Genomic DNA, 25,080 nt, shown 5'->3' on the forward strand with positions numbered 1-25,080 from the left:
TAATCCATAGAAAATACATAAGGTTTGCTGCCCAAGGTTAAGGTCATGTAAGCATTTGAAAGTTTTTACCATATTATAGAATCACCCAAATAAAGAATTTAGCTTTAGAGGGCACCAATAATTTCCATATGTGTTCCACCTAAGCCAAGTAAAGGAATCAATGTTCCTTTTGTTCAAAATGTGTATATGGTTGAAGTAAGTTTGTTGCTATTTGATGGAGGGAACCATACCAAGTGATTCTCATTAACTGCAACAATGCTTCCTATGTCAAGCATAGGAGAATTAAGACATTCACCTAAAACAAGTCTAATCTTATTCATGTCCCATCTAGTTTCATTAATGAGGTAAGAAATTGTGGGTCCCATCTAATAGTTTGATAGCTGGTGTAAAAGAAAAGAAACACTGGGATTCCCGGTGATGAAGTGATGAGACCTCTCTCATCCTTTCCTTTCTCTTGTTTATTAAGTTGAAAAGAGAAAGCCTTTGTTGTTGGATCTTTGGTAGCGATTGATGACCGATGGTGAGTGTTTGGCGACTGGCAACGATAGGGTGGTTCTGGAGTACCAGTTTCCCCTCACCAAAGGAGAAAGGCAGGTGATCCTTTTGTTAAAATTATTTGTTGTTGTGTAGTTCTCTGTGATCTCTTTCTTGGTTAGATAATTTACTGCTACAATTTGAAGCATGTTGAAAACAGTGGCAGAGCCAGAAAATTTATGATGTGGGATCAAAAAGTATAATATTATCATCTATACTTCATGCAAGCATGTTTATCTATATATAACATCATAGTTAAATCATTATAAGAAACACAAATAAACAAAATACAAAAATTTTCTAATTTAAACCACATATATTACCTGAAAGTACATAAAAAATACATCATTTTTTTATTTACATTTATTTACTCACAGTCTCCTATGGATAACACACACGCATAACAAGTAGCAAGTGTTGTGAAAATTTAAGCAACAATAACTAATGTCTCTAACATCTTTTGGTATTCTTCAAGTAATGATTTCATCATACTATCAAATGACAATGAATACATTGGACATATAACCATAATAAACAATTGTTTTTAACCAAATTTAAAGCTAGGACAAATAAAAACTTACAAATCCAAAAACAGAGGTTCATAGCACCGTAAAGTGCAATGGAATGAGAGAAGATGTCCAAAGTGCAGAGGTCCAATACCACTATAAAAAGATGTTGTTTTTGACTTCTTCCTTGAGCATACTAAATGAAACCTAACAAAATAAAAAGTTAAGTTAAGTAGAGATAGAAAACCAAAAAGTGCATATGCTCCTACAATAAGTCTCTTAACATAATATTGCCATTTATAAAACAAGAAAATCATGTATATATTTATAAATTTAGTTAAAGCATTATAAGAAAATACAAATAACAAAAAAAAAATTGTTTATCAAATTTATACTTATCATTCACAATTGTCCACGGCGAGATTTTATATTTTGAAACCGTTGGATGATTGTTTCATTATCAATGTTGTTGAATATATCTATTTCAATATATGTAACCAAACAATCAGTCATCAAGTTATATCCCATATGGTTCCTTAGCTGATTTTCCACAATTTTCATTGCCAAAAATGTCATTTCTACACTTGCAGTTGCAACAGGTAATATTGAAGCCAATCTAACCAATAGAAACACAAGTGGTAAACAATATTATTCTTTGTCTCCACCAACTTCTCAGCAAGTTGACCAATCTCTTTAATACCCAAAAATTCAGGATTAGAGCACATATCAATAATATAAGTTTCAAGTTGACTGTCAAGCCCCATAACTTTCACAGCTAAAAACTCAAGAGGATAAAAACAAGCAAAGCAAATCAATTTTTTTTTATTAAATGCAGAAAAAGAGCTACCCGGGCTAAGACATGCTGCACAAAGAAGTAACTCCGTGTTAATCACGGAGAAATGATTGTTGAGCTCTTGAAGTTGCCTATCTATAACGACATTGAATAACTCAACCTGATAATGATGCAAATTTGAGACATCAATAGCTTTATGTCGTGATCTTCCAGGGGGTGCATATTTGTTATTCATGCTAAGAACCAAAATGCTATATTATCCACAAAAAGAAAGGATTTCATGTAATAAAGGATCCCATCCATCATCTCTCATCATTTGTAGCCTTTGTTTAGATATTTTAATCAACTCCATAGCATTAACTATGTCTTGATCCTTTCTTTGTAAAGACTTTGACAATTCATTTGTAATGCTTAGCACATTTCTCATCAAATGTAAGTTGAATACGAAATCAAAAGATTGAAGCATTTGCAATAAGAATTGTGCTTCCACCTTTTGCTCTGAATTTAAACCATTCTCACCAACATTTTCAACACATCAATCACAGAAAGGAACAAAATAATTAAGTTTAATAATGTTCCATAATGCGAGCCCCATCTAGTATCACTGGCGCGTTTAAGACTAATTTCTTGGTTTAAACCTTTTCCACTTGCAAGCTCATCATTTTTTAGTGCCTCAGCAACTCTAGCAGCTTGACTTTCTCTAAGAATATCATACCTCTTACATGAAGCTCCAACAACATTAAGTAAACAACCAACATTCTGAAAAAGTGAAGCAATAGAACCTTCATTGTTTGTAACCACTACAAGAGTTAATTGAAGTTGATATGCAACGCAATGAATATAGAAGGCAAACTCATTTTCCTTTAAAATCAAACTTTTCAAACTATTAAATTCACCCCGCATATTAGCTCCATCATAACCCTGTCCACACAATCTTGATAAGCTTAATCCGTGATTAGAGAATATAGACTCAATTGCTTCTTTGAGTGACAATGCAGTAGTGTCAGAGACATGAACAATAGCTAAAAAGCGTTCAACAATATAACCTCTATTATTCATGTAACGCAAAACAAGAGCCATTTGTTACTTATTTGAGACATCACGAAATTCATCTACTAAGATTGCAAATAAATCATCTTCTAACTCATTAATAATTGCCTTGGTTGTGTCACTTGCTGCAGCACTTATAATGTCATTTTGAATATCATGAGCCATTAATTTTATATTCCTAGGAGCATTCTTCAAAACAATACTATTGATAGTTTCTTTGTGTTTAGCAAGAAAATGCAAGAGTTCAAGAAAATTTCCTTGATTGTTTGATTCCTTGGATTGATCATGACTATAAAAAGGTAGCCCTTGTCGCAAAAATAAATCAAAGACAATCTACTGAAGCAGTCAATCTTGTGCGATATTCACTTCGAGCTTGATCTCCTTGCTTAATCAAAATAGAATGAATTATTTTGATTTTGATTCATCAAGTCTTGACATTTTCTATAAGCTTGATTATGGGCACTATTAAGACTATCAATATGAGTTTTCAATCTATCTTTCTTATTCCAATTTGTAAAACCTTCAATGACAAATGAGTCTGCACTTCCTTGCTTTCTGATATCTGGTTTAAAAAGATAATAATATAAACAAAATGTAACATACTTAGCTATGCTATGCTCTAACCAATTTTCATACTCATCAAACCAACTTGGATTAAATCGACGCAACACATTTCCAATTCTTGTCTGTGAAAAATTATGATTATGTTGTTGGCAAGGTCCCTTTTGTAATTATGCTCTTCATACTTTATCTTGATCATTAGTATGATAAGTTGAAATTAAAGGACGAAGTCCTGGATCCACGGGTAGATTTTTTAAATAAACTTTAACATGAGCTTGCTTTGAACATTGTTGAGTTATTTGAGGCTCATCATTATTTTTAGGAGTTGAACTTGATTCTTCAGCCAATGATTTCCTTTTGAAGTATTTTTCCATTCACTAACATTAGAAAAAATAACAAAAGTTAAATGATAATTAATGTGATTATAGGAAACATTCACAACCTACAATAAAAACAACCTACTCAAAATTCAATGACTAAAGTATTCACATTTCAATATTCACAACTATGATAATGACATATAACTGGCCTACTTAATTATGAATACAACAATAAAATTGACAATACTAATTAGTAATTACTTAATTGAAATTTGAAAACAAAGGTCTTTCAAACCTGACATTTGTGACACTATTACATAATTTACATTTTTTTCTATGGATAAATATTATAATACATCTCTCTCCAGGAAATGCATGCATTGTAAATTTGTAATATTGTATGTTCATCCATTATCCATAGTCCTTAGCCATAATTCATAGAGAAATTGGAATTATAGGATGGAATCATCAATCATCAATCATGGAGATTATGGTTTTACCTAGGATTAAGTCTTTGAGATATGGATTGTGGAGAAGCCAGAATTCCCAAAAAAAGAAAAGGACGATGGCCGATGCTACACTACCAGATTAGGGCGGATCGGGAGCCGACGGATGGTGGTCGGTGCTACACTACCGGTGGTTTGGTGGAGTGATTGGAGTCGTCTCAGTTGTGGAAAGATTTTAATTTTTAGAACTTGGAGAGTTGGAGTCGGACTTTCGGAGAGATGGCCAAGAATCAAGATGAGGAGAAAAGAGAGGCTGGTCACGCTGGTGGCTGGAGAGAGATGGAGAATTGGGGATTGGGGAAGGCAATAGACTTTATAATGTATATTATAATATTATGTCATTATAATGTTATTATATACATATATATTATATATACTAATATCATATTCATATATGCTTTATGCGTAATGTTCTGATTCTCAAAAGTTAGGTTGACCCCCACTTTCTAATTTTATGGGGTCAACCTTGCTTTTTTAAAGTAATATATAAATATGTATGAAAGAATTTTAAAAATTTTTGTGGGGTCATCTGACCCCACAAAAACCTACATAGCTCCGTCCCTGGTTAAAAATGTTCCGCATATCATGGAGCATATTTCATTGGATTTTAATGCCTACTTCTTGCTTAGTGCTAGGTATAACCATGTTGGTGATCATAGTCAGGTTCTTGATGTCTTGCTTTTTAAATACTTACAAGATATTGCCCTTTCTATTCAAATTGTCATGCCTCGGGACATGACAACCGCCGCGACAACCAACGGAGGGATACCACACCACTTGATCCTCAAGTTGCTACAAGACTAACAAAAACCCTGGATTTCCACAGTCATAAACACAAATAACACAAATATAAAATACTCAATGTACAGATTATAAAGGTAACACATTGGAAGCAGTAATTTCAACAACTGAATACAAGGTTTCAAAAGTTATAGAAATGTAGAGTTAATGACATAAGTGGATCCATCTTCCTTTTACAATGCAACCGTGCACAAAAATAACAAATACCAATTTCTAAATGAAGATAAAAGAATAAATAGTTGCCAAGCACTATGCCCCACTACGACGCCACCAACTACTAAAGCTTAGAAGGGAGGGAGAGGGGCTGAGTAACTTTGAAAAGAATATCAAACAGAATATAATAACCATCAACAATCAAGCTTTTGAATAAAAATATAACTTTGAAAGATATGATAATTTACGTAACATGTATATACATATATATATATATATATATATATATATATATATATATATATATATATGTGAAATCCATAACCATCATAAATGATACATTTGCCTCAAATCAAGGTTTCACTTTCAAAATAACCATCTTCAAGAATAAAACTAGTTCGTAAAACATCAAACTGTGAAACTCGTCATAAAACTCATTATTTCCAAATATATGAAGGAACATTGCACCAAAAGTTTAACAAAATAATCATGGATCTCAAATAATATACTACATCATAATAAGTCGATGAATGGTCTAGAAACCCTTCTAAACTATAGCCATGACTGCGGCTAAGTTTAGAGCCATTAAGGCCCTCATGTCCATGACGTTGACCCACCAATTCCATATGGTGACTCCAGAATCCCGATGTATCATCCAATCAGGACTCTATGTGTCACCTGAGATGGATAAGTAAAACCGGGTCTTCCACACCACCTCTATAGGCTGGTCCGTGGGGACCTCCTTACTGTAGCAGGCAGGTTACAACCCCATCACCATCAAAACCATCTGTAGGTGTATCAATAATATAAATCACAATAACATATCAATTGCTCCATATCCAGGACTATGTTCACATACTAGGAATGAGTATCATTCCACATAAATCAATGTCATGAGCATAATAGGTGCATAACTATCATACTTCATTTCAAACTCAATATCTCAACGCGATCTTATACATTTTCACCAAATAATAAGACTTTTGCTCATAATTCAATATTATAAAAATTCATATCTAACCCGATCAAAGCATCATTTCAATAGTGGTAAAACCAAGGAAAGCTTGCAGTTGAAACCATGAAGATTCATTAGTAATATTCCAAAAAAATTATGTAACACAAAACTACACTCACAACTTAGGCAAGAAAGCCTCAAGCGCACTACTCCTCCCCTGGCTCCTTGCCTTGCGACGAGCCTTCACCACCTAATCAACCAAACATATGCACAAACAAGAACCAAGAATTACACAAAGACCGCAAGATTGAAACCCTAGGTTGTCACACAATGCAACCCTAATGAGGATTCATGGATTCAACAAGATTGAAGGAAAACAAGGAAATATAAAGCAATGCAAACACTCCTCTCAAGTTCCAACAACAATAAGCAAGAAGAAGAACAAGGCACCAACTTAAATTTATATTCATCATTCATTCCATCACAAAGTAGAAAGAAGAGGATGTACTTACCTTTAGATCTTGAAGGACAAGGATGGATCTTCAAGGTTACAACAATCTCCTCTCAAGCTTTCAAGCACTAAACATACAAGGAAGAGGGCAAGAGGCACTAAACATACAAGGAAAAGGGCAAGAATCAAGCTTACTACAAACCCTAGTTCCTCCACTCTCATCCAAACACAACCGAGAAATAAGGAGAGGAAGTAAGAAAGATAGAGGTATTTACCTTGCTAAACTCAAGGTAGAAAGAAGGAATGAAGGATGAAGCTTCAATCTGTGGACTCCTTTTTTTCTCACCCGGCCTTTTAATTAGAGTTAGACCGGTTAAAATAAATGGATCACAAATCAAATTTAATTTCTTATGACTTCAAGAGATTATGGGTTCATGACTTCCATTAGAGGCAAGCTCTTAATGTTAATTACCCTGGACATTATCGCAGGAACCTCCGATTAAGAAATAAATGTGAACAAGGAAACATGTTGTGACAATCAATTTCATTCATTTCAATAAATATGAATTCATGGGCTTCATTGAAAATACAAGAAATTTGAAATCATTTTGATTTATGAACTTGTGTCCGAACTGTGTCTCGGACATTTTTACATTTTGAATTTGATTTGTATTTCAAGTTCTGGATCCTCTATGTTGATGAATCATAAACTTTATTTTGACTTTCCATAAGCTTCAGCTTTTATGTTTGTGAAACTTCCTTCAAGTCTTGACTTGTGAAACTCTTTGGGTCTTTGACTTTTGATGTCTTGACACTGTTGAGTCCAATTGTCGATTTATATAGATTTTCAAATATTGACTTGTGAAACTCTTCGGGTCTTCGACTTTTGATATCTTGACATTGCTGAGTCCAATTGTCGATTCATATGGATTTTCAAATATTGACTTGTGAAACTCTTTAGGTCTTTGACTTTTGATGTCTTAAGACTGCTGAGCTCAATTGTTGATTTATATGGATTTTTAAATATTGACTTGTGGAACTCTTTGAGTCTTTGACTTATGATGTCTTGAGACTGCCGAGTCCAATTGTCGATTTATATAGGTTTAATTTCAAGTCTTAACTCTTTTTCATATTTTGAGTCTTGACTTGTTACTTTGGCTTTGATTTTAGATATATATTTATCACATTATATATGTGTATATTTGAACATAGTGGTTGCATGTCTCATCACCATATTACATGCCTCGTCGGCAGTCTTATATGTCTCATTGCCATCTTGAAATATATATCTCGTCGTGTCTTGAAGTTAAACATATTTAATATTTCGAGCATGCCTCAAAATGAATATATGTATATATATATATATATATATATATATATATATATATATATATATATATATATATATATTATTTTTTTTTTTAAGTATGAATGTATATATATATATTGGGATGTTTATATATGTGTATATTTATGCTTGTCATATTCATCTCCATGTGCATGGATGGGCCCACCTTTTGAAAATTCCCTCTTTAACAAATGATGCCTATATATATATATATATATATATGCATGTATGCCATGCCATTACATGCTTTATCATTTATTTTTTTTTTTATTTATTCATTTACATGCATGTCTCTTTCATAGTGGGCCCATTTTATTTATTCATTTATTCATACATGTGAATATGCATGCATGCCTGGTGCTTCTCATTCTCCTATCATTTGTTCATTTCTATTTCTAGGTATATTCCCCTCGTGGTGGGACCCACTTTAAAATTTTTATTATGAATCAGAACGTGATGCATGTTTCCCATTTTCATCTTAATCACGTGTTCACTTGCATGTATATTTTTTATGGTGGGCCCATTCTTTTTGGATTTTCTTTGTTTATATATTGAATCATGCACGTATGCATGCATAGAGTCAAATCTCACTTTTCATGGTGATTTCATGATAGCATGATGTGGGTCTCTTGCACAAATGGGATATGAGATTATGCAAATCATTGGCAACCGTTAATGAGGTTCATCTCACATAAATTATTAATACATGTCGATATATATATATATATATGTATATGTTCAGATCATGCCCCAATAGAATCCCTATATTTCATTGGAGTAGACTAACATCTTCTTCAAAGAGCTAGGTTGAACTTGCCACTTCGAAAAGTTTTATGAAACTTGGCCAGAAAACTTGGCATATATGGCTTGCTTGCATACAAATCTCTGAACATAGATGGACATCAACAATTAACCAAAGGTTTAGATTCCAACCAGTTGACGTTCTTCTCCAAATAATCCAAGCAATAAATTAACAAGACCCCCATTTCCAGTTAGACCAAATGAATGTTTAACCATAACATCATTGATCCTCGAGATTAACCTCATAATGATCATATGGCAATGCATCACAATCCACCAAAGGAAATGGAGGATCATCCAAGGTTTTCTCCTCCTCTAAGGTAGTGTTTGGTGCCCTGGATATCCCAGGATAGGGATGGGATATCCAGGGCTACAGCCCTATCCAGGTGTTTGGTTTTCTGGATGGGGCTGGATGGGGATGTCCCCCATCCCTGAAAATGGGATGCCACTCATCCCACCATCTCATCCCTTTTTCTCTCTCTTTCTCTCATCCATTTCTATCTCTCTAAATATTTTAAACTAATTAACTTCAACTAAAAAAATTAAATTAAATAATAAATAAATATGTTATTCATTAATAATCTATTAAAATAATTTAAACTAAATAAATAAAATATATTTTTATTAATTATTTGTTATTTAAAAAATTAAATACTTCCTAAAATATTTAAATTTTAAAAATTAAAAATATCATCCATTAATTAAATTAAATTAAATAATTTAAAAATATTTTTTAATGATAATTTGAAAATACATTCTTAGTTTTTAACCTCTTGGTTATTCGCTACAGTTTCTAGGTATTCATAATAGTCTTCGTTTATTATGTTATTCATTAATAATCCATTAATAATCCATTAATAATCCATTAAAAATAATCCATTAAAAAATTTATCTATTAATATCCGTTATTTAAATCAAATACGTACTTAAAAATAAATATCCAAATATTTACAAATCGTTATCCCTCTAACCAAACACTAAACAATCTTTATTCATATTCCTTACTATTAAATCCCTCCAACCAAACACTTAAACATGGATATTCCCATCCATGGGTATTTCATCCATCGATATCTCCCATCCATGGAATATTATATCCCACTATCCAAACACTACCTAAGAGATGATCAAGAAAATGAGAGGAAAAGAGAGGAAGAAAAGGCATAAGAGGACCAAAATTCCCTTGTTTCATGGCCTAGCAAAGCCTTACATGGGTGTATACACATCTACACGGCTGTGTATCACCCCATATAATTACTATAGTAACATGCTACAGTATTTTTGCTTCTACAGTACCACAGCTACAGTGCTACCAATCTGAATTCTAGAGAGTTACACTAGCAAATACGGGGTTACACGATCGTGTAGTTCCCATAAATTTTTCATAGAGTTACATAGGTAGGTACACGCCCAAGTACATGCCCGTATACCTTTCTGACCAATTGCAGAGTTTTCCAGATAGTTACATGGGCAGGTACACGGTTACAAGGCTGTGTACACGCCCATGTAATTCTCTGTCAGTGTTCTACGTCTTTAGAGGGTTACATGGTTGTCACAGTACCACCGCTACAGTGATATGGCTACATTATAATTGCTACAATGCTTTTCCCTAAGAATTCTAGAGAGTTACACGGGCAGGTACATGGCCGTGTTATTCTCTGGTCAAGCACTCTAAACAAAAATGTAGAAATGACTATTCTACAACCGTGTACTTCCCAAGCTGAACAAAACACTAAGAAGCACACCCAGAATGGGAGACAAACTAAAGAAAAGTCCTTAACATCACACAAATGCTCTAGTAGTTTGTTTTAAAGCGGTGCTTTTTTAGTTTGTTTTTTATTTTTGCTCTCATGATCATGTATGAAAATCTTGTCATATTTTAATTTATTTTTCCTTCTTTTTCATCTACATTGAACAAGTGGCTATTATTATGTATGGGCATATATATATATATATATTTGGATTTATGGTTAAAACTACACACAAGATTATATGAATACAAATGTATATATATATATATAATCATGTCATGCAAATCTATACCCATATATATATATATAGAGTTCATTCTTATATAATTATATTCACATGCATGTCCTGCCAACTGGTGAAGTGTGCCACCTGATGAATATATATTTGCATGCCCACCTACCCACCTGCAACTTACATGCATGTTCCCAATTTTTTTTTTTTTTAAGCCATGGGTGATCATAATATGATTATATAAGAAATGAGGACAAACTACAATAACACCAATAATACAATTATGGCCAGCCTGCTAGCTAGGGACCTCGCCAAGCTAAAGCTCTTGATTTGAAAAGGGTTAAAACAACCACATGAGCTCACTAGCCCATTAATTAAAAGTAATAAGTAATTTATCTCCTCCACCATAGCATTTTTTGTGCCATGACTGCGAAGCTCACCAGTGGCGTTTAGTAATCGACATAATCTATGAAAGCAACATCAATCCATACATAATTTATCAATGCACTTAATATCACTTTTATAAACTACTCTTTATAAACACTGATATTGTTTGTGGCGCCTAACAGAAGATGACTCAATCTCATAGGGTGCGTTTGATAAGTAAAAAAATGAGGGACAGTACATCACAAGCTCTCTTGTCCCTTGTTTGTTTTGTAAATAGGTTTGGAGTACAACACAAGAAATTAGATGAGTACAGCACAAGTTGTTAAAAATTTTGTCCCACCAAAACCACCGTATAACTTTTTAAGTGTGGTACAGTACAATCAAAAGACAATTTTGCCCCTAGTTAAAATTAAAAATTACAACACCCAACCTTATTAACCCAATAAAAAATTTTGGAAATAAAAAATTATATTTGGTAAAAAATTATTAATTATTTTTTATAAATTAAAAAATATATAATTATACCCTAATAATTATATTTTAGAAATTTAAAAAAATATAATTATACTCTAATAATTTTATAAATTATAAAAAATTAAGTGATGGCTATCAAAAATGAGAAGAAATTTTAAAATATTTTGTCCTGTTAATTTTTTTTTTCAAAAACAACAAAATATTATACAAAGGGTATTATAGTAATTTTACAATTTTTAGTACAGTACTTGTGTAAATCAAACAGAAAACAGTACCAAATTTTTTGTGATGTCCATGAAATATCAAACAAAGAACAATACAAGCATTTGTGCTGTACTTAGGTATTTTTGCTGTGTTGTACTGCTTGTGCTGTACTTATGCGTAAATCAAACGGACTCATAGTCATCTATGCGACTTCTATTCCTGTGTTCACCTATTACACATACAGTGATCATAATGTTTATATATATATATATATATATATATATATATATATTAAAAAAAACATGCATACATCATATTGAATAGATGGTCCTCTTTAATGTCCTCTGTATTTTTATTTGCCATTTGTAAAATAACAATTAAATCTATGCCAATTACAACAAGTTTATAATATGATAAGCAAAAATATTGCATCAACAATACATTCTATCAGAGATTCAAAAAAGAATTTCATTTTAAATCAACTCTTTGTCTAGAATCAAATCACATACCTTTTGAAATGTCACTATACCTATCAAGAACCAAATTTAAAATCTTCACAAAATCTTAATATTAAAAAAAAAATATAAGAATATGCTTTATTTATTGTTTTATTTACTAGCAAACGTGTAAAAATCTCAATTTGAAGGGTATATATATATGGGAAAGACAAGAAAATGAAAGATTGATTCGCATCAATTTGATAATAAAACTATACATGATGGGGGTTTCATGCAAATGTGTGTTCATTAATACCACATAACAAATTATTATTTTCTTAATCAATTACATAACTAATTATTATTATTTTTAATTGTAGGGTCCATGCGTCAATTGTGAAGTCTTGTATTGGTTAGCTATATAAAATGATAATAAAATAGCTAAGTACTTATTTTAATATTTAATCCTCCCTAGTTGAACATAGACATCTAGATCAAAACATAGTTTAGAGTTAATCATTTTTATCATATCAAGCCTAAACTTCTTATGAAGTTTGTGTATGAGGTTGTACGTGACTCAACTTCATCATTTTGTATTTAATTTATAATTATATAGTATAATTATTTCCCTTGTAAAGCTTTTTCAAAAATTAATTCAAATAATTTAAGGCATGCAACTTGATTGGGGTTCGTAATATCAAAACTTAAAAAATAATAAATTACCAAACCACTTGAAAGCAATTTTTAAGCGTAGAGATAAGATCTTATCTGCCATTGTTATCAACTTATTAAGCGACAAGTGTTGGTTTTGTGGCCAAACTTTGATCCAGCCCATTTATTATTAATAATAAAGACAAGGGGGCAAAATGCAAAAATATGTGGGTATTGAGAAGGCAGCCATTCAGAGAAAAAAGAAAAAGAATCCTAGTTTTGTTCTCAGTGTGCATTTGAAGGAGGAAGACGAAGAATGCATCTCTTCTTCTATTAAATCCCAATCAAATTGGCAAGTTTGTTTGGAGCTATCTTGGAGGGTAATTTCTCTAGTTTTTTCTTTGGTGTGATCATTCAAGGAAGGGGTTTTCTAGAGATATTATTTGTATTTTTCCATTTTTGGTGATGATCTCAAGTGTGAATTTGATTGAGGATTTTTTGTACTTGTTAATTTTGATAGTGGATTTGATTCTGAGTTTGACCCGTGGTTTTAAAAGTTGCTCCTACTAAAGTGGAAGAACACGTGTTCTTGAAAGTTGCTCCTACTAAAGGAATTGTTCGCTTTGGTGTGAAAGGTAAACTTAGTTCTCGTTTCATTGGCCCTTTCGAAATCTTGGAACGTATTGGTGAGGTGGTTTATCGGCTTGTCCTTCCACCTGCTCTCTCTCTCATGTACTTGTTAATTTTTTGTACATAATGTGTTCAATTTAGTACCCAAAATTATTCTATTTATATCTAGAAGAATTTGCTGTGAAAAACTCAACAAGTGGTATCAGAGCGCGCGGTTTGTTAATCCTGAGATTCTTGGTGTGAATTGAAATAGAGGATTTTATATATACAATGATAAAATTATCGGCTTCAAATTATTCAATTTGGAAGTCGAAGATCGAGGACCTTCTTTATTGCAAGGATTTATATGATCCCATTAAATTAGGAGCTACTAAGCCAACTGGAAAATCTGATGATTATTGGGAGAAAATGCACAGAAAGACTATAGGAATTATCTGACAGTGGGTTGATATAAGTGTATATTATCACATAAGCAAAGAAGTTGATGCACATGTGCTTTGGAAAAAAAAATTAGAAAATATGTATAAGAGTACTAATGCTCAAATGAAAGCTTTTGTTATAAAAAAGCTTGTGAATTTAAAGCTTTGATATGGGCTATCAATTGCTGAACACTTAAGTGATTTTCAAGGTATGGTAAATCCATTGAGAACCATGAAAATAACACTAGATGATGCATTGCAAGCATTTTTACTCTTGAGTTCTTTGCTTAACAGTTGGGAAACCTTGGTAGTGTCTCTTAGTAACTCTGCTCCAAATGGTGTCCTATCTTTATCTATGGTAAAAGATGGCCTTTAAAATGAGGAGACTAGAAGAAAAGATATAGGCATTGATAATTGATACTTCATAGTATTTTGTTACAATTACAGTGAACAGAGGCAGGAATAAGAGTAAAGGTCCTAAAGGGCGCTCTAAGTTAAGGGGCAAGTCATATCCAAAAGGAAAATTCACTTCCTATCATTATGGAAAAAAAGAGCATATGCAAAGGAACTATAGGATCTGGAAAAAAGAACAGAATGAGGAGAAGATTTCAAAGAAGACAGATAACCAGAATACCACTGCAGCTGTATCTATTGAAGAGGAAGAGTTAGTTGTACTTATCTTTAATGATGATGAAAGCCAAGCTACTGATTCTTATATTGAATGGGTTATTGATTCAATGACATCATACCATGCTACATCAAAGAAGGATGTCTTTACTACATATAAATCAGGAAACTTTGGCAAGGAAAAAATAGGTAATAGCAGTTATGTAGATATAGTGGGTGTTGGTGATGTTTGTGTGGAGACAAATGCCGGTTGCACATTTATTCTAAAAAATGTGTGACATGTTCCAGAGTTGTGCTTGAATTTGATTTCTACTCATGCTTTGGACCTAGAAGGTTATTTCAATATCTTTGGTGAAAAGAATTGGAAACTTACTAAAGGTTCAATGGTGATTACCAGAGGTAGTTTGTGTCATACATTATACAAGACTCAACTGAGGATGATTAAATTTGGCTTGAATGCAATTGAAAAGGAAGCTTCCCTAGATTTGTGGCACAAGAGGTTGGCACATATGAGTGAAAAAGGCTTGTAGATTTTGGTAGATAAGTCTCTCATTTCCTTTGCTAAAGGTATGAGTTTAAACCCTTGTGACTATTGTTTATTTGGCAAGTAACATAAAGTTTCATTTAGTAAGTCCCCTGAAAAAAAAAATAATGTTCTTGAGTTAGTTTATTCTGATGTATGTGGTCCCATTGATGTGGAAACTCTAGGGGGTAGTAGATATTTTGTTATTTTTATTGATGATACTTCACGAAAGGTTTGGGTGTTTGTTTTGAGATCAAAAGACCATGTGTTTCATTACTTCAAACAGTTTCATGTCATGGTGGAATGAGAGAAGGATGCATCCTTGAAGTGTCTTCGCAATAACAATGGAGGTGAATACATTTCAAAAGAGTTTGAAAATTACTGCTTGGAGCATGGCATCAGACATGAGAAGACTGTTCTTGGTACTCCACAGCATAATGGTGTAGCTGAAAGAACAAATAGAACCATTCTAGAGAAGGTCAAATGTATGTTAAAAATGGCTAATCTGCCTAAGACATTTTGGGGTGAAGCCCTTAACACAGCTTGCTACCTAATGAATCGATCTCCATCAGCACCTTTTAGATTTTGATGTTCCTGAGAGAGCATGGTCTGGGAAAAATATTACTTACTCTCATTTGAAGGTATTTGGATGCAAAACTTTTGCACATGTACCGAAGGAGCAAAAACAGAAACTTGATGACAAGGTTATTTCATGCATTTTTCTAGGTTATGGAAATGCAGAGTTTGGTTATAGGTTATGGGATCCAATGGAAAAAAAAAAGGTTTTTAGATCCAGTGGCTGATTTTGAAACATTAGAGAAGAATATTTCAAGCAATGGTGATTTGTCATGCCCCGAACTTGGTGCGCTGACAAACGGCCGCAGACCCACAGGGCGGGCCCAGTGAACTTGTAAGGCCTCAAAACCTAAACACAGACTAGGAGTAGAAAATAAACTGACAGAAATACCAAATATGAGTACAACTTAAGGTTTACAACCAAGCTCGAATATAAAGCAAATGAAATACAGCAAAACTTACAAGGAGGTTCTTAACAACAATACAACTGATACAAAAACATAAGACATAACTCCAAAGAAGACATCTACTGGAAGCCTTCTAAGATCCTTGGGTCTACTACTCCTGATCTGAAAAGGATTTAAAATAAATCCATGAGCTCACTAGCCCAGTAAGTAATCCAAAACAAACTGAAAGCAAAAGTTCAGGTCTGAAATTTGCACAAAAATCAATAACACAAAATAGTGTAAACAAAATCAAAAGGTAAAACAGTAAATAACAAAATCCAGAGTATATCTCCAAATTCACTGTAAGTGACAAAAGTCATTTGTTTACCCTCGGTGACAGACCCGAGCCAAAATAACAGAAATCATTTATTTACCCTCGGTGACCCGAGACTGAATACCAGGTGGCAGTTGATTATTTCACCGAACGGACACGATGCGAAACTGCAGTCTCATTTTCCTAAAATTACTTATCGACAAGGTCAGGATTTAACCCCCCACTGACAGGGTTGCATGTCGCTTATTTGGAGACCAAAATATTCAGACACATTTCTAAGCCAAGAATACAAAATATTCACAAGTATTTTATGAAAATTAATCTAATACAATAAAGTAAATAAATAAATAAATAAATAGATAAATAAAAAATGTAAAAGAATATACTCACTTTTCCAAGCCTAAGCCTGGTTCCCACTTTGAAGAAATAATAACAACATTTCACAAATATTTTCCCAAAATTCAAGAAAATAAATAATTTACCAATAAAATATAATACCACAAGTATAAATAATAGTGAAACCAATAAATAATTATTCAACCAATCTCAAGGGTGAAATGCATAATTATTAATACAATAAAATACTAAAATTTGCAAAAATACAAAATCTAATGTGTCTCATCAATTGAAGAAAAATGACCCACCTAATTCCAAAATATCTAGAAAAATAAATTCAAAGGAAACAATGTCAGAACAAGGATGGTAACAATTTTAGGAAGGAGGTAGGCAAGGACCTAAAGGCAAGTGGATATTTAAGGAATAAAAATATAACCAAATAATAAATAGATAATCTAAGTTGATGGCAGGTAGACCAAAGATTCAATCATTTATTAACCTTAAGTTTTGTGTTATTGGAAATAAATAGGATTACAAAAAAGATAAACACTTTGCCAAATAATTGAAGGTAATAAAGGGAAATAACCTATATAAGTTTTGGCAAGGTAATAATACCATGGTTCCAATGAAGTATAGAAACTTCTCTTCATCTAAAAACATAAGTCATGAACAAGATGACATTCCCACAATAATTTTCAAAGAATAATTGCAAATAAATTTTCAGAAATTTTACATGAAAATAAACCCAAAACAACAAATTTTAAATACAAGAGTTCAAGGGATTACTTACTTGGTGATCTCCTAAATTCAAAAGAAATCCAAGATGATGCTCAAGGTGGTCCTATAATCCAAGGGAAAACCAACCAAATAGACATGAATACTTGGAAGTGTTCAAGCACAAAGGTTAAAGATAAGCTAGTCTAAAATACCAACACTCTACTACAAAGCATGGTCTTTCTAAACACAAATTATAACTCAAGGATTCAAAGGAAGTAACAAAAACAAAACAAAACAAAACAAAACATCAAATGCTATAATTAAATGAACAGAACTCATGCCCTACCAACATAGTGGTTTACTATGCCAATACATAACTATTTCAATTTATCACAACCAGGATGCATGCCATTTAAGTATTATTGTCATGCACACATAGTAAATAAACATAATCTATATATATATATATATAAGGGCAGGTGTATGCATGCAAAACTCATACACCAATGCATGGATCATGCAAGCTAACATTCAAGGGTGTAAACATAAGGTTTCATGCAAATGAGAACATGGTTTCTTGCACATGTATGAGTGGCTTCAAACATATATGCATATACATATGGAGGTGGTTTCATGTGTGTAAATATATATAAATATACATCCTTGGATGCCATGAACTTGAGGTATTCAAGGGACACAAGAGTGATCTAAACCTATAGGTAGAAGTTGTTCTAGTATGACCAACTATTTAGTCTCTTGCATGAAAATGTAAACATACATATATATAGCTTCCTACACACTCAATAGCCATGTTTTCATGTATGCAAATATAAATATATAGCTCCATGCATGGATAAGCCAAACACAAATCAAAATGGTGAAGCTCTACATGCAAACATCATCATCAAAGGCAACCATAGACACATGAGAGCATAGATCACCAACTAAAAGCTTCAAAACATGAATATTTATTAGAAAATAATCTACCACCAAGCTCAAGATTTTAACAAACACAAGCTTCTCCCAAGACTATAGCATACCACTCTACCATCACCAAGAGAGAGAGAGAGAGAGAGAGAGAGAGAGAGAGCCTACCTAGCCTTTGGGGAAACACCGACGGCTACTTGATCTTCTTCTCCTCGCCTCCGGATGCCAAGACTACCGGTGGAGACCTGAACTCCGGTGACGGATGACCCTCTTCTTCAAATTCCAAGTGAGTAAGATCAAGTGGGAGAATGGAGAGAAAGAAGAAAGATGGAGGAATGGAGAAGGGAGATGATCATAGGGTGTATACGTTCAGCCAAGAAGGAGACAATGACGAGATGGCATCCAGGAATCCCTCCGGGAATTCCTCTCTCTAGAAAAAGCTCCCAGCAAGGTGACAAGAAGAAGAAGAATAAGGGATTAAGGGTAAAGCAAACATGGTTAGCACTTAACTAGGTTTTAAGGAGACAAATAAAAGAGGTAGGTCCACCATTTCTGGCGGGGTCCACAATCCTCATCTCCTTAAAAAGAGTTTAGTCCTCTAAACTCGCACTTGGCCTGAGAAACAGAAAAGGATACTTCTCCCTCATTTCAGACTCCAATTCCCAAGTTTCTTCATGCACATAATGATTTTTCCACTGAACTTTGACATAAGGAATGACTCGCTTCCTCAACTCTTGCTTCTTGAAATCTACAATCTTTACCGGCTGCTCTTTATAAGATAAATCACTATTTAGCTCAAATCCCAAGAACTGGATCACGTGATTAGGATTGGAAACATATTTCCTCAGCATGAAGACATGGAACACATTATGTACTCGAGAGAGAGCAGGTGGAAGGGCAAGCCGATAAGCCACCTCACCAATAGGTCCAAGATTTCGAAAGGGCTAATGAAACGAGGACTAAGTTTACCTTTCACACTAAAGCGAACAATTCCTTTAGTAGGAGCAACTTTCAAGAACACGTGTTCTCCCACTAGAAATTCCAAGCTTCTTCTTCTGTTGTCTGCATAACTCTTCTGCTGGCTCTGAGCTTCTTGTAATCGATCTCTAATTTGGCGAACCTTCTCAACTGTTATTTGCACAATCTCTGGCCCCAAAAGTTTTCTTTCTCCTACATTATCCCAACAGATAGGTGACCTGCACCGTCTCCCGTACAAAGCCTCATAGGGAGCCATCTGGATACTTGCATGGTAACTGTTTCCATAGGAAAAGAGTTGACTTTAGAATCCCTGGAGAAACAGAGTTCTCTTTTCTTGGGAGTGCTTCTGTAGTACTAGCTCGAGTAATTTCTGCCCTACAAGCTAAGAAATTACTGTTGAGTGGATGCTCAGGAGTTCTCGCCACTGTGGTAGAAGTCAAGAATGGAAGTCAGGTGCTTGAAGATATCCCAGTGGTGAGGGAATTTCTCGATGTTTTTCCTAAAGATCTTCTGGGGTTGCCTCCGGACAGTGAAATAGAGTTCTCTATTAACCTAGTCCCAGACACTAACTGCATCTCTAGGCCACTTTCAAGAAGTTCAAAATCATGAACAAAAAGCTCATTGGATAAAAGCTATACATGAGGAGATGAATTCTTTAATGAAGAATAATACTTATGACCTTGTCGAGCTTCCTAAAGGAAGAAAAGCCTTAAAGAACAAATGGGTGTTCAAGTTGAAGATGGATGGTGAGAAGATAGTAAAATATAAAGCTCGCTACCCCCAATACCTTCAGTTCAGCAAACACTAGTGGAAGACGGCAAGATTAGTCAAAGCCTAATTTTGTCTAAGCTACTAAAGGAAGTGAGACAATTGGGATGTAATGCTTTTGATGGCTCAGGTGATGCCATGGCTGCCAAGGAATGGTTGAAAAGGTCGCTTGCTACTTTTGAGGACTTGTGTCTGCCCCTATGTCTTCTCAAGATAGAGCTCTGAACTTCTGCAAAGAAACACACGCTCGTGTGGAAGTTTCCCACGGGCGTGTGACCGTCACAAAGTCGTTCACAGGGGCATTCACACGCCCCTGTGTCCTCTCAGGATGAGCTCTGAACGGAAACACACGCCCGTGTGGAATTATTATTTTCCAATAAAACAGAATCTTGAGGAATAATAGGATAAACTCCATAATTTATTTATTTATTAAATATTTATTTATTTAACGGAGTCATTAAACTAAAGGAAAAAAACCAGAAAGAAAGAAAAATTCATCCTAAATACTAATCGGGAGACATTAATAAAGGAAAACACTAATCTAAAAGCATTATCATTCCTTCACTGCACTAGTGTCGGAAAACAACTCTTGGACCGAGAAAGCGCTGCAGCCTTCGAGTTGCCGTCATTGGCCTTTCGCCTCGGGCTTCTCGGCGTGGACTGGATCACAACGAAGTGCGGTGAGTCAATGCTCCGATGAAGTAACTGCCGCATAACAACGACGAGCCGATCATCGCCACTATCACTCCCCGCCGCAGCCGTCGCAGTCCTAAACGTCTCAATAAAACTAGTATGCCTTTCCAACGCCTCCTCCTTAGAGATCTGCCGTCCAGCTCGCCGCGCCTCCTCCTTCACCGCCTCATCACAAAGCTGGTCAAAAGTTTCAATCAGAAGCTAGGACTTGACTTTGATGAGATTTTTTCTCTAGTTGTAAAGATGAGCTCTATTCAGGTTATTCTTGGATTAACCGCTAGTTTAGACCTTGAGCTTGAGCAGTTAGATTTAAAGACGACATTTCTTCTAGTGATTTGGAAGAAGAAATTTACATGGATCAACCAGATGGTTTTGAAGTAAAAGGGAAAGAACACATGATTTGCAGGTTAAAAAAGAGTTTATATGGGTTGAAACAAATGCCAAGACAGTGGTATAAAAAATTTGACTCCTTTATGGTAAGTCATGGCTTTATCAGAACAGATGTAGATCATTGTGTGTACTTTAAAGTGCTTCCAGATGGTAAATTTATCATCCTTTGGTTATATGTGGATGATATGCTGATAGTAGGACAAGATATTGCCATAATTAATGGTTTGAAATAAGAGTTGTTTGTCTATTTTGACATGAAAGATTTAGGGCCACCACAACAAATTCTAGGTATGCATATTCTTCGTGACATGAGAGCTAAGAAGTTGTGGTTGTCACAAGTGAAGTATGTTGAGCGGGTTTTGAGTAGCTAGATTTAATATGAAGAGTGCTAAACCAGTTAGCACGGCTCTTGCTAATCACTTTACACTTAGGTGTTGTTTGGATAAGCTTATAGCTGACCCAAAAGCACTTATTTTATAAGTTAAGTGCTTATGAGGTTTAATATTGTGTTTGGATGGGCTTTTTTGAATAAGCTCAAGCTGTGAAATAAGCCCAAATACAACTTATTTTATAAGCTACAAGAGAGCAGCTTATGAAATAAGCTGTTTTTGATAAGTTATTTGGTTAAGTGTAATTACTAAAATGCCCTTAGCCAATCCAAAAATTTACATGCTTTTCTAACCCTAACTTCTATCAACCCCGTCTCAAATCAGCCGACCCATCACCATCTCTCCAAGCTGCCGATCCTCGCCATCTCATCTTCGAACTGATGGGTTATTTTCCAAGGTATCCATCCAAAGCTCATACCTTTTCTCTAGTTGATTTTGGATGTGTTTACTGAGAAAAGCATGGAGATTTGATGATTTTTCTAGTGTTTATTGGTCTGATATTGAGGTGCTAGTCACGCTTCTTGTGACTTCTTGATGATATTTTCCATGTTGGTTCTCTGGTTGCTTAGCAGCTAAGTGTATTGTTGGTTCTCTAATATTGAATAAATGCTTATTTTGTATATTTGATTGCCTAGGTTTTAATTGTTTAAATCTTTACATTTCAGGGCATGGGTTTTAATTGCTATACAAGACATAAGGCATATTTTGTATATTTTTGGTTTGCATACCAGTGAATATTAGTAAGCTGTTATTGGAAAATCTATAAATGGCATGAAAAAGAGAGAAACTCCTTTTATTTTGAAATGATGAAATGATGACAATTTTGTATGAATGCAATGGGAAGAGGAATAATTATTGTCACCATTCGTCATAGCTATGCTAAAGTTGGTTAATTAAATCTAAGTTTGAAGGTGATTTGGATGTCAATCCTCTCACTTATCACTCACCATCTTTTATTCCACTAGCCAACAAAAACCAGTTAGTGGTGATAGATTAATTTGAAATTTTTTAAACAAAATTAAGTTACTAGGTGTTAGAATAATCCAAATTTAAGTTATATCTTATCTAGAAGCTGTCACCATTTCATTATGCAATTAATTAAGTGGTCGATTTGAAGTTGAATGATAAGTTTAACATAACTTTCAAGGTTTCCTAGAAGTGACATGTAGTTCATTGACCATACAAAAGAGACAAAAGAGACTATACCAATTTTAAGTGGTGGGAGTTGCACAATTTTTTTTTTTATATTTCTTTGGAGGTGTGCAAGTCAGTGTATTCTAATCATTAGATCCCTTTACATACATAACCATGTTTGGTTTCAGAGACTGGTTCATTAATTATCATTGCTCTGCTTAATTTATGATATATTAATTAATGTTCAATGATATATATACAAGATGAATGATTTGTTTATTACTTTCAAGGTATACGAGAGTTGTCATACAGCTAGCCAACTCATCATGTTTAGTTGACAAAAATATATCTTAAACCATGTAATTAATTAGTACATTTTAATTATTGATCTCTCTCTCTTTTAGGAAAGGTTTTCTTGATTGTTTTTGGCATGCTTAGTGTATCAGCTTTGATTACTTTGAAAAATCAGCCACCTAATAGTGTTTTTTTTTTCTTTTTAATAGCTTTTCATGCTCGAGGGACGATTAAAAGGAGAAGCATATCATGGGGTCTAGGTGCAGTCATAGAGAATTACATAATACTATTTACAAGACATAAATATGGTTGTTATTAATGACACCTTATAAATACTATTTATAAGACATAATGCTATTTATGACACCTTATAAATAAATCTCGTTTAAATTTTAAGATTGACAATAAGACGAAAGGATGTATACATAATATCATTCTTAAGTCATCCTAGCAAAATATATGCACAAGAATGACAAGAATATATTTATTTACAAGACATCTTCCATAGAGTAACATTCTTAAGTCATCCTAGCAAGCTGTTTGATTGAATATGCAGCATGTTTTTTTGGGCATCTACTATGACTGTTATTAATGTCCTAATAATATGATTGTATTTATTCAATGTGAGCAAAGAAGTCCATTAAGTGAAAACAAGATGACATCATTTGAAGGTTTTATTATATTTGATAAGTGCTTGTGTGATAAGAATAAGAAGTGTTCTTTCCTTATGATGAGCATTACTTTTATCGGGTTTTAATGCTAATATGTGTGTATTTATGCTACTTTCATGCAGATAGGGTTGTGAGGCCGAATATTAGAGAAAGAAGCCAATGTGGATCGTAAATGCACCAATTGGAGGAAATCTTGAGAAGGTTCAAACGCGGAGACATAAGTCGGGTTCGAAATGCGGGAATGTGTGCCAACCACCTCGTATTCAAGTTAGCACAACGATTTGGAGGGGCACAAGGGCAGTCACATTCAAGCATTCCGGCTTGTGCATGTATAGCAAGATCTCACCAACATGTCCGTTATTGAACAAGCAAAACGATCTACGACGTAAACGTGTGCCCGTTTACGTTACCTCGATGAAAGCATGGATTCGGGAGTGTTTTGGGCCGGTACTGTAGTAGGACACTGTAGCAGGTACTGTTTACAGCCGGCCGAAGAAGGATGAAAACAGAGAATCCATACGGGCGTGCGTTAATTCCACACGCCCGTGTGAAAAATCCACACGAGCACCAACATGGGCGTGTGGATTCCCGATTCTAGCCCTATTTAAAGCCGATTTCAGCACCGATATCAGATCTTTTCTCCATCTTTTCCCCAACTTGAGAGAGAGCGGCGGCTAGGAATTGGGAGAGGTTCTACGGCTCCGACATCGCACTCCGTTTGGAAGAAGGTTAGTGGGAGAGCTTTCGTCGGCACCGATCTGGTGAGGTGTATCCTAGGCCGGACAAAGGGACCCTTGGGCGAGTAGGGGACTCTCCACAATACCATCGCCACGACTATCGAGGGATTTTCTATGGATACTTTGCTTTTACATTTGATTTCATTGATTGTAATTAGCTCCATGGAGAGCTAAACGTCCTAGTGGGTGCTTGGGTATTTGTAAACCCTAGGATGTATTCGTTTCATTGAACCTCTTTATTATGCTTTCAATTAATTGATGTTTTATTTGAGTTTCAATCTTTAGTGCTTGATTGTATGAATACTCCCTTAGAGTGACACTAAGGTTGAGAGTTCTTGTTGTAACCCTTGTGAGTGAGTGACACACCACGAGAGTTAGACAAAGATAGATTGGAGAGGGTTGAGAGGGTGAGTCGAGAGGTAGCGGAACATCCCCTTTCCCCTCTGGTGTGATTTATTCTACCTCCATTTTCTCAAGTTCTTTGCGATCATAGTAGAGTAAATGGGCTAAAGGATGACCTTTTGCTGGGGCTTAGTTGCGGGTGCAACGGAGTGAAGCGTTGAAGTGATTTTAGCACCTAGGGCTTAATTGTGGCTAGGGACCTTCCACCTGGACCAAAGGGTTAGGTCTACATCT

The 25,080-nt window shown here is 34.4% G+C and overlaps 3 protein-coding genes across 3 annotated transcripts; all 3 read right to left on the reverse strand.

Annotated features, from left to right (window-relative positions):
* Nucleotides 1-1,442: 1,442 nt before the first annotated feature.
* Nucleotides 1,443-2,913, reverse strand: LOC120271531. The gene is made up of 5 exons (XM_039278221.1): nt 2,730-2,913; nt 2,353-2,633; nt 1,888-1,993; nt 1,710-1,815; nt 1,443-1,656 (listed from the first exon to the last, which is right to left on the reverse strand). The coding sequence occupies exons 1-5, from the start codon at nt 2,911-2,913 to the stop codon at nt 1,443-1,445; spliced, it is 891 nt and encodes a 296-aa protein (XP_039134155.1).
* Nucleotides 2,914-18,980: 16,067 nt separating this feature from the next.
* On the reverse strand, nt 18,981-19,624 carry LOC120271532. The gene is made up of 2 exons (XM_039278222.1): nt 19,379-19,624; nt 18,981-19,334 (listed from the first exon to the last, which is right to left on the reverse strand). Exons 1-2 carry the CDS (start codon nt 19,622-19,624, stop codon nt 18,981-18,983), a joined length of 600 nt encoding a protein of 199 aa, XP_039134156.1.
* A 1,073-nt stretch (nt 19,625-20,697) lies between these two features.
* Nucleotides 20,698-24,059, reverse strand: LOC120271533. Its single transcript, XM_039278223.1, has 2 exons — nt 24,054-24,059; nt 20,698-21,006 (listed from the first exon to the last, which is right to left on the reverse strand). The coding sequence occupies exons 1-2, from the start codon at nt 24,057-24,059 to the stop codon at nt 20,698-20,700; spliced, it is 315 nt and encodes a 104-aa protein (XP_039134157.1).
* Between the last annotated feature and the right edge of the window lie 1,021 nt (nt 24,060-25,080).

The sequence above is a fragment of the Dioscorea cayenensis genome, chromosome 11 (genome assembly GCF_009730915.1).
Source record: "Dioscorea cayenensis subsp. rotundata cultivar TDr96_F1 chromosome 11, TDr96_F1_v2_PseudoChromosome.rev07_lg8_w22 25.fasta, whole genome shotgun sequence".
Taxonomy (NCBI): domain Eukaryota; kingdom Viridiplantae; phylum Streptophyta; class Magnoliopsida; order Dioscoreales; family Dioscoreaceae; genus Dioscorea; species Dioscorea cayenensis.